At 50.1% G+C, this 10,932-nt stretch overlaps 2 protein-coding genes across 2 annotated transcripts in view; one reads left to right on the forward strand and one right to left on the reverse strand.

Moving 5' to 3' along the window:
• The window catches only part of LOC132572129 (zinc finger protein OZF-like), a 1,123,325-nt gene that overhangs the window by 516,149 nt on the left and 596,244 nt on the right, over positions 1–10,932 (reverse strand). The gene's annotated exons all lie outside the window — the stretch shown is intronic.
• LOC132570921 (zinc finger protein OZF-like) overlaps positions 4,755–10,932 on the forward strand; it is a 7,589-nt gene continuing 1,411 nt past the window's right edge. Inside the window, exon 1 of the mRNA XM_060237558.1 lies at positions 4,755–5,129. Coding sequence (XP_060093541.1) covers positions 4,755–5,129 — 375 coding nt within the window. The remainder of the gene's footprint in view (positions 5,130–10,932) is intronic.

Here is a 10,932-nt window from a genome sequence, read left to right on the forward strand (position 1 = left end):
GCAATTGGAACAATACACCCCTTTCATACAATCAATACAATATGGCTTGGGACCTGTCTACCTGAAGGACCGTCTTTCCCCGCACGTTCCCCAGAGAGTACTGAGGTCGGGAACACAAAATCTCCTTACTATCCCTGGGCCGAAGGAAGCCCGGTTGAAGTCCACCAGAGAAAGGGCTTTCTCTGTTATGGCCCCTACATGGTGGAATCAGCTGCCGGAAGAGGTGAGGGCCCTGCGGGACCTTGTTCAGTTCCGCAGGGCCTGTAAGACGACCCTCTTCCGGCTAGCCTATACTTAGCTTGAGAATTTTACTGTAACTTGCTGGATTCCTTTTATATATAGCTGAAATATTTATGTGTATTAATAACTAGGGTTTTATCTGTTTTATCTGTTTTAAATATGGATCCCTTTATATGTGTAATTTTGATGGATCTACTATTGGAAGCCGTCCTGAGCCACTTGTGGGAAGGGCGGGGTATAAATCTTAAATAAATAAATAAATAAATAAATAAAATAAAAAAATCGATTCCAGAGAGTGACCGTGAGGGGACAGACAATGTTTAACAAAAAACAAAAAAGAGTGAGATGAAGGAAGGACAACTCAGAAGGCAGCATTAAAGCCTTCATGTACTTTGGCCTATGCAAGAATGCTGAGGGTCTCAGAATGTGCTGCCCTTTCACCTCCTTCCTGGAATCCACATTTGGGGTTACAAGCTTATGTAAACATTGGTCGTTTCATTCTGCACGTTGTTAGTCAATGATTGTGTACAGAGGAATGTATAAAATAAAGCAACGCAACCACTGTCAGAAAGACACAAGCAGCATGGACAGACTGGTGCGTGAACCTCAACCCTGAGTCGTGTGACCATTACTGCAAGAAATGCTTTGGGTTGAAATAGAGGGCCCAAAAGGAAATTTAACTATGGGAGTTTGTTATCGCCCACCAACTCAAAAGAGAGAGGACGATTATAATATGATGGAAGGCTTAAAGATAGCGGCTAAATGTAAAAACTGTGTCGTCATAGGTGATTTTAACTACCGCGGAATGATTGGGTCAATATGTGTTCTGGTCGAGAGAAAGAGATTGAGTTTCTTGATGCTCTCAATGACTGTGCTATGGAGCAGGTGGTCTCAGAACCTACCAGGGGTGGGGCGATCCTGGATTTGGTCCTAAGTAATGCCCAAGACTTAGTGAGAGATGTAAAAGTCATTGCGCCGCTTAGGAGCAGTGACCATAATGCTATTGATTTCACCATTTGTATAAATAGGGAGTTGCTGCAAAAGACCGGCACAACCACGATTGACTTTAAAAGGTAAATTCTCTGAGATGAGTAGGCATGTGAAGAGGAAACTGAAAGGAAAGGTGTAAATACGGTCAAAACCCTTGGGGAAGCTTGGAGGCTATCTAAAACTATAATCCAAGAAGCTCAGATAAAATATATACCACAAGTTAGAAAAGGCACAAACAAGTATAAGAAAAGGCCTGCATGGTTAACAAACAAAGTAATGGAAGCTGCAAAGGTAAGAAGGACTCCTTTAAGCGGTGGAAAGCTAGTCCAAGTGAGATTAATAAAAGGGAATACAGGCTGTGGCAAATCAAATGCAAGACTCTGATCAGGCAGGCAAAAAGGGACTATGAGGAGCATATTGCAAAAAAACATAAAGACCAACAATAGAAATTTCTTCAAGTATATTAGAAGCAGGAAACCAGCCAGGGAGGCAGTAGGGCCCTTGGATGACCAAGGAGTCAAAGGATTACTGAAGGAGGATAGGGAAGTGCCTGAGAAGCTGAATGCATTTTTTGTCTCTGTCTTTAATGTGGAATATGAGAAGTGTTTGCCCACTCCAGAACCACTTATTTTGGAGGGGTGTTGAAAGACCTGAGTCAGATTGAGGTGACAACTGATAGACGAATAAGTCATCAGGTCCGGATGGCATATATCCAAGAGTTCTAAACTTGTGGATCTCCTGAGAAAAATATGTAATCTTTATTGAAATCTGCCTCCGTTCCTGGAGATTTGGGAGATTTGAAAGGTAACAAATGTCACCTCCATCTTTAAAAAGGGTTTCAGAGGAGATCCGGGAAATTACAGGCCAGTCAGTCTGACTTCAATACCGGGAAAGTTGGTAGAAACCATTATCAAGGACAGAATGAGTAGGCACATTGATGAACACGAGTTATTGAGGAAGACTCAGCATGGGTTCTGTAAGGGAAGATCTTGCCTCACTAACCTGTTACATTTCTTTGAGGGGGTGAACAAACGTGGACAAAGGAGACCAAATAGATGTTGTTTACCTTGACTTCCAGAAAGCTTTTGATAAAATTCCTCATCAAAGGCTCCTTAGTAAGCTTGAGAGTCATGGAGTAAAAGGACAGGTCCTCTTGTGGATCAAAAACTGGCTAATTAATAGGAAGCAGAGAGTGAGTATAAATGGGCAGTCTTCGCAGTGGAGGACGGTAAGCAGTGGGGTGCCATAGGGCTCAGTATTGGGTCCCGTGCTCTTTAACTTGTTCATAAATGATTTGGAGTAAGCAGTGAAGTGGCTAAGTTTGCAGATGACACTAAATTGTTCAGGGTGGTGAGAACCAGAGAGAATTGTGAAGCACTCCAAAGGGATCTGTTGAGGCTGGGTTAGTGGGCATCAATGTAGCAAATGAGGTTCAATGTGGCCAAGTGCAAAGTAATGCACATTGGGGCCAAGAATCCCAGCTACAAATACAAGTTGATGGGTTGTGAACTGGCAGAGAGTGACCAAGAGAGAGATATTGGGGTCGTGATAGATAACTCACTGAAAATGTCAAGACAGTGTGCAATTGCAATAAAAAAGGCCAACGCCATGCTGGGAATTATTAGGAAGGGAATTGAAAACAAATCAGCCAGTATCATAATGCCCCTGTATAAATCGATGGTGCGGTCTTATTTGGAATACTGTGTACAATTCTGGTCACCGCACCTCAAAAAGGATATTATAGCATTGGAAAAAAGTGCAGAAACGGGCAACTAGAATGATTAAAGGTTTGGAACACTTTCCCTATGAAGAAAGGTTAAAACGCTTGGGGCTCTTTAGCTTGGAGAAACGTCGACTGCGGGGTGACATGATAGAGGTTTAGAAGATCATGCATGGGATGGAGAAAGTAAAGAAGTCCTTTTCTCCCTTTCTCACAATACAAGAACTCGTGGGCATTCAATGAAATTGCTGAGCAGTCAGGTCAAAATGGATAAAAGGAAGTACTTCTTCACCCAAAGGGTGATTAACGTGGAATCCACTGCCACAGGAGGTGGTGGCGGCTACAAGCATAGCCAGCTTCAAGAGGGGGTTAGATAAAAATATGGAGCATTGGCCCACCAGCCACAACCGTTAATTACATGGTGCCCAATCAGGTTTTTCCCGCCTTCAGTCTCCAACTGACTGGGCTACAAATCCATGGAGAATAACCTGGTACTCCCCATTCTTCCAGATATCAAGGACAGCTCCCTACCAGCACCAGTATACTCAGGGGGAGGAGAGGGAGCAGAATGTCAGCACAAGAGGGAAAAGAGACATTCTCCCAGCACAGAGTCCAGTGGGTCCCAGCACTACAGGAGACAAAAACTGTCCCCTGCTTCCAGATCTCAATCCCCAGCTCCTTCAGAATCGTCTTCTGAGGAGAAGGTGGGAGCTGCAAGAGGAGAGAGAGAGAGAAAGAGGGCCCTCAGCAGAGGGAGGTCAAGGAGAGAGCGTTCCCATTCTCCTGCTAATAGAGCCAGGACCCATCAGAAGTTACCACGCACAGACACTCCATCCGAGGCTGAAGGCAATAAGGAAGAAGAAGATATTGGATTTATATCCCGCCTTCCACTCCGAAGAGTCTCAGAACGGCTCACAATCTCCTTTACCTTCCTCCCCCAAAACAGACACCTTGTGAGGTGGGTGGGGCTGAGAGGGCTCTCACAGCAGCTGCCCTTTAAAGGACAGAGGCTCAGAGCGGCCTACAATCTCCTTTCCCTTCCTCCCCCACAGCAGACACCCTGTGAGGTGGGTGGGGCTGGAGAGGGCTCTCACAGCAGCTGCCCTTTCAAGGACAGAGGCTCAGAGCGGCCTACAATCTCCTTTCCCTTCCTCCCCTAAAACAGACACCCTGTGAAGAGGGTGGGGCTGTGAGGGCTCTCACAGCAGCTGCCCTTTCAAGGACAGAGGCTCAGAGCGGCCTACAATCTCCTTTCCCTTCCTTCCCCACAACAGACAACCTGTGAGGTGGGTGGGGCTGAGAGGGCTCTCACGGCAGCTGCCCTTTCAAGGACAACCTCTGCCAGAGCTATGGCTGACCCAAGGCCATGCCAGCAGGTGTAAGCGGAGGAGTGGGGAATCAAACCTGGTTCTCCCAGATAAGAGTCCGCACACTTAACCACTACACCAAACTGGCTATTGCTTCTTCTGTCAGCATTACATCTGATGAGGAGGGGAGTGGTCTGGTGAGGACTCAGACTCCAAAGAGAGCTCCACCAGACTTTTTCAACCTGATCTTTACCCAAGACTCCTTAAAAAAGTTGTTTCTGCCTAGAACTACTCCTTAAATGAAGAGGACATAAATACTTCAAAATCAAGAGCAAACTTGGATGCTAGAGGCTTCAAAAAGCCAAGTAAAAAAATTAATTGGTTGTCCACTTCCTGAAAATTTTGAAGAAGTACTCAGATCGGAATGGTGAGTACCGGCGGGAGGCACTACCCTTCAAACCATTGCCAAAAACTTTTATGTTCTGCTAGATGAGACTATGGGAATCTTAAAGGTTCCGCTGGTGGATGCTCCAGTCGTGGGATTGCATTCAGGAGCGGTCTTATCAGAGGATGGAGACAACATCCTCAAGGATCCAGTGGATAGAAAAAATGAAACTGTACTCGAAAGATCACATGAGGCAGCATCCTTAGCTATCAGAGCCTCTGCGGTGCTTCCTAATTTTACTAGGGCCATTGTCATCTGGGCAGACAACTTGTTGCGACATCTGGAATTGGACCCTCTTGCCTTAAAGAGATCTCTTTTGAAGACTAAGAGGGCGGCCCAGTTTGCTGTCGATGCCTCCCAGGACAGAGTGCGATTTGCTGCCAGATCACAAGCTGCTGATGTAGTAGAACTTCCTCACGCTTTACAGGTAGTAGAAAAGACGGGGGTGGGGAGGGGGGGTGGGGAGGGGGGTTAGTTTCCAGCAAGGGCTCCTTAGAGTCCAGTCACATTAAGAAACTGAATTGTGACTCTGAGACAACAAGAAGATTCTTTTTCCACCAGAGAAACTGAAACGTGCAACTCTTGCAAAGGACACTTGACACATCAAAATGCAAAAACATAAAAAAAGAGAAGGTTGTGTTTTTGAGTGTCAGAGGGTGTGTGAGAGAAAAACGAGGCTTCCCCTTATGCTGAAGGACCAAAAGGCCCCAGGATCCTTCCCACGCAACCTCCCTCCCGTCCCCTCTAGGGTGCTGCAGGCTGCTATAGCCCCCCCCCCCCCCCGTCCTGGGGTCTTTACTGTCCGGCCTCCTGAAAGTAAGGGGCTCTCCCCATGGGAGAAGGAGGGGGGAGATCTGGGATTCCGCCTCTGCAGGGAGAGGAAAGGGAAGCCCAGTCTAGAAAAAGAAGATGACATTGGATTTATATTCCGCCCTCCACTCCGAAGAGTCTCAGAGCGGCCTACAATCTCCTTTCCCTTCCTCCCCCACAACAGACACCCTGTGAGGAGGGTGGGGCTGAGAGGTCTCTCACAGCAGCTGCCCTTTCAAGGACAGAGGCTCAGAGGAGCCTACAATCTCCTTTCCCTTCCTCCCCCACAACAGACACCCTGTGAGGTGGGTAGTGCTGAGAGGGCTCTCACAGCAGCTGCTCTTTCAAGGACAGAGGCTCAGAGCGGCCTACAATCTCCTTTCCCTTCCTCCCCCACAACAGACACCCTGTGAGGTGGGTGGTGCTGAGAGGGCTCTCACAGCAGCTTCTCTTTCAAGGACAGAGGCTCAGAGCGGCCTACAATCTCCTTTCCCTTCCTCCCCCACAACAGACACCCTGTGAGGCGGGTGGGGCTGGAGAGGGCTCTCATAGCAGCTGCCCTTTTATGGACAGAGGCTCAGAGCGGCCTACAATCTCCTTTCCCTTTCTCCCCCACAACAGACACCCTGTGAGGTGGGTGGGGCTGAGAGGGCTCTCACAGCAGCTGCCCTTTCAAGGACAACCTCTGCCGGAGCTATGGCTGAACCAAGACCATGCCAGCAGCTGCAAGTGAAGGAGTTGGGGATCAAACCCGGTTCTCCCAGATAAGAGTCCACACTCTTAGCCACTACACCAAACTGGCTAGTTGGGGGGAGGGGTGTGTGTTTCGGTTCCCCCCCACCCTTGCAGGCGCTTCCTTGCAGCCTGCGGTTGCTGCTGGGGTTGTTCTTCTTGCAGGGCCTGGCTGGAGACCCGGGAAGGAGGGGGGGCTGGGGAGGCAGTCGGGGGAGGGGGAGGATTTTTTTTGGGGGGGGGTGGCTACCACTAGTTTCTTTTGCCTCGATTGGGACGGGATTGCCAACCTCCAGGGAGGGCCTGGAGACCTGCCCTACCAAGAGCGCATCTGCAGACTGCAGGAAAGGAAAGGGGCGACTGGGGGCATCAGAGCCCTATTGAATGAGCCCATCCTGTCCCCGAATCCTGTCTTCCCCGTCCCCCCGCCCCATCTCCCGCCACATTTGAGGTCCAGTGGGGGGCGACGGCGACAGAAAAACCTTCCTCTATTTAAGAGCAAGGCTGCTGCGCCTCCTCTCCCCCACTCCAGTTCTTCTGCGGTCCTTTTTCCAAGGAGCTGCAGGGATTCTGCTCCAGCCTCCTTTCCCTGGATCCTCCGGGCATGCACCCCCGTGCAGAGTTACTCCCGAGCTGCCCCATGGAGCAGCACTGCAGATGGCAGCCTGTCTCCTCCTGGAGAGGACTGGAAGGCACAGCTTGTGCTCCTCTGCAGCACTGAAAGGGTTAGCGCCAGAAAGCCGTTGGCTAGAGAGGCTCAGCAAGGAATGCAAGGGTGGGGGGAGGTCGGAGAAGAAGAGGGGCTCTCGCTTTCCTTCCTTGCCTGTGCACACATGCGCAGAGGACTTAGGCAAGAGAACAGGAAGCGCTGCAGAGAAGCTGAGGCGGAGAAAAGCACCGCAGCTGGAGCCTGGAAAAGATGACTTTAAAATAAGCCATGTGAGGAGGAGAAGAGAGGAGGGGAGGGGGGAGAGGCGGGGATCATGCATGCCAAACCAGGGCTGTGCTAAGTTTGTGGGGAATTTCTGCAGGAGGGGGAGGACCTGGGAAGGGAAGTCCACAGAGCCCTCCCTCCCACTCCTTGCTCAGCCTCTCTAGCAAACAGCTCTGCTGCTTTAGTCCTTTCTGAGCTGCGGAGACAGGACAAAGGCTTCCCTTCAGCCTGGCTTCGCTCACCCACCAACGCACTGTAATGATGCAGCGCGGCAGGGGATGGTGCAGAGGCAGGGAGGAAAAGCTTCCTGTGCAGCCCGAGGCAGGGACTGTTCCCTTTTTCTGCTTCTGTCCCTGGGGCTGCAAAGCCAGTGCTTCTCCCCGAGGATGCAGCAAGCCCTCGAAGGGGGGGGGGGTGTTGTGGGGCCGGACTCTGCCCTTTCCCTCCCAGAAATATTGTCAAAACTCCCAGAGGGGCACTTTCTAGCCACACTTGAGGTCCAGGGGGCAACAGGAAAAAGGCTTCCTCGTCTGCTTAAAAGCGAGCCTATAAAGCCGCCTCCTCCCCTCCCTGACACCCAACTGACTTCTTCTGTGGGGAGGGATTCAGCTTCAGCCTCCTTTTCCTGAGAAGCCTGAACAGCGCTGGATTCTCTGGGCATACAACCCCATGCAAAGTTACTCCCGAGCAGCCCCATAGAGCAGCATGGAAGATGGAGACTGGCCTCTGTTGGAGACGAAGGGAGGACACATTTTGCACTCCTCTGCAGCACTGAAAGGGTTAATGCCACAGAGCCATTTGCTAGAGAAGCCAAACTTGGAGAGGGGGGGGGGTTGGAATAGATTGGGGCTCTTTCCCTCTTTGCATGAGCTCATGGATGTGGGAAGGAAGGGGTTTGCTTCTGAACTGGGAAAGAGAGTGGAGAGGGGGTGTCGAGAAGCAGCAGTAGCAGGAGGGGGAAACTTGCAGCCGGATCCCTGGGGAGGTTTACTTAAAAGTAACTTACAGAGAGGTGGGGAGGGATAAGCTTCTAGGGAGGCAGGCAGGGATCAGACCAAGCCATGGCTTTCCGAGGTTAGTCAGCTCCATCCCATGTAGCCATTTTCTTCCGGGGAACTGTTCTCTGTCCCTTGGGGGTGAGTTCTAATTCTGGGAGAACTTCAGGCCCCACCTGGCAGTTACAAACCAAGGGATTCAGGGGAACAGCTAAAGCCCCCGTAATCAATTACTGTGAATACATAACTAGCACATTTTACTTCAGATCCAAATATTATTTCTTATGTTCAGTCATCAATAAATGAGCCCCCTTCTCTTTCATGCATAGATCCATTGCACAGTCCACAATATGAAGTGCCCTAAATGTCTCTTGAAGGGCAAGCGTCTTCTCGGCCTCTCACCAGAGCAGGGGGAAGGTGCTTCTGCTGATCCTGCATTTCTTGAATCAAGAGCCTGCAAACAGACTTCTCAATTTCATATGCCAATTTCAGAGCAAAGTGGGAGCCTTGTGGGGATGGCAGGGATCAATTTCTCAGGAATTTCTTTGGCACTGTAGTAAACTTCGTTGGTTATTTCTTCAGCGAAGTTTATTGTTTTTTGGCTTCAGCCACCTCGAGGTTGGCAACTCTGTGAGGCACCAGTTTTGTTCATCCTAAGCCCCTGATACGGGCCCACTGTGGGGCTCAGGCTGCCAGCAGGAGTCCAAGGCCTGCCAAGCAGAGGAGAGGAACGTTTAGATACCTCTGTTGCTAAGGTGGAGAGCGCCTAGCAACCCCATGGGTGCTCATGGAGACACCACCCACGCCCACCAATCAGAGTGCCACTGAGATATTTAGAAGCCATGCAAAGGTGTCCAAGGCCTTGGCTTAGTCTTTATTCCAGACACTCTGGACTCTGGGAAATGGTCCTTCTTTCAGGGTGAGCTGGAATACAGGGCCAGGAGAAAACAGAGAATTCTGTGGATGAAGGACTTGTGGTACATTCCCTGCTTCTTTTGGGGAGTGGAGGTTGTATTTATAAGTGCATCTATTTATCTGTATGTTTGTGTATATACTGTATGTATTTTCCCTTTGACACACTCCTGTCTGTCTCTCTCCATCCCCTCAGGGAGAAGCCTCCTTTCAGACCAAGTGAATAAAGGCAACTTCTCAAAGACAGAGGTGGCCCAAGAGAAGGGGAAGGAGATGGAAGAGCAGGACCCAGAAGGACCTGGAGCTGGCAAGAGAGCAAGCGAAGGCCCCGATCCCACCCCAGCTGGGAGTGGTGTTGAATTCTGGGAAAGGGCTGTGCCAGAGGTCCTGGCTAAGAACACTCTGACATCAGAAGTGTGTTGCCAACACTTCCGGCAGTTCCGCTACCATGAGGCTGATGGGCCCCGAGAGGTTTGCAGCCAGCTCCATTTACTTTGCAGGCAGTGGCTGCAGCCAGAGAAGCACACCAAGAAGCAGATCCTGGACCTGGTGATCCTGGAGCAGTTCCTGACTCTCCTGCCCCAGGAAATGCAGGGCTGGGTCAGAGGATGTGGGCCGGAGACCAGTTCCCAGGCAGTGGCCCTGGCCGAAGGTTTCCTCCTGAGTCAGGCAGAGGAGAAGAGGCAGGCAGAACAGGTGAGGGGATTCCCTCCAGGTGTGTCTAATTCAAGCAACAATATCGGACCTTATCTTAAAGATTCCTTGCCAGATAATTATGTAGAGCCTCTTCTGCTAGAGAATTTCTGTCCGCTGCAGATAACTCATCAGATCTGCTGATAGGAGGGTGCAGAGTCTGGGAGTGGGGCAGGATCCATTCCTTAGTCTCGCTTCCATTCCATCTCTTACCCCTCCCCCTGGCTGCTGTTTCAGATGCGGGGACCACCTTTGGAGATGGAAGCTGCAATCCCTGAGGGAAAAGGAACTTCCTTGGAGCAGGGGCAGAGGGTGCAGGCGGTGGAGTGTGCCCAAGATGCCCTCTCCTGTGGTAAGGACTCCTTGTGTCTTGGGAGCCTGTGAATGTGATGGGTAGAGAGGTCAGGTCAGGGGGGGAAATGCATATTTCTATAGGCAACACAAAGTTAATTGGTGGCACTCAATATCCACACACTGTGATGTCTCTAAAAGATCAGACAAGCTCCTGGAGGACCATTTATCCATGACTTTAAAAATTCATCTCTCACCTTCCTTCCCTAAGAGGTCTCAGATTCCCTGGGGAGGGGAAGGCAGGCAAACCTCGAAAGGGAACCTCCACCTTCTGGGGGAGCAGAGCTCTGAAACCAGTCCCTGGGGGCCAATAATCATGGGGACATTTTCCTTCTGTGCCTGTGCTTGGAGGGTCATCTGGGGGGCTGCTGGGGGCAGCAGGGGGTGGAGTAGGGATGGCAGGCTATGGGGCCCAGCACTTCTAGTTCCTTTGGGGAGGGTCTTGGGGTGGGACTTGGGACAGATGTGATGTCATGTTGAGGTTGTGTCAGGCTGAAAACCTGATTTAATTAAATATAAATTTAATTTGTGATTTATACCCCGCCCTGTCCCGCAAGTCGGGCTCAGAGCGGCTTACATTCCTATGACCCTCCAGTCCCCAGAATTGTTCTAGTCATGTCTGGTCAAACAGGATGGTGCTATCTCATGCTATTGCATTTCCACTCTTCATTTCCCTCCTTGTAGAGCAAACACAACTCTGACGGAAGTCTGAAATACATTGGCAGGATTTATAATTCCTGAGGTTCATTGGTCCCTGGTGCTTCTCTTCTGCCTCTCTCAGAATGTAGTCTAAAGTGTTTTAA

This window comes from Heteronotia binoei, chromosome 5, assembly GCF_032191835.1.
Source record: "Heteronotia binoei isolate CCM8104 ecotype False Entrance Well chromosome 5, APGP_CSIRO_Hbin_v1, whole genome shotgun sequence".
NCBI classification, from domain to species: domain Eukaryota; kingdom Metazoa; phylum Chordata; class Lepidosauria; order Squamata; family Gekkonidae; genus Heteronotia; species Heteronotia binoei.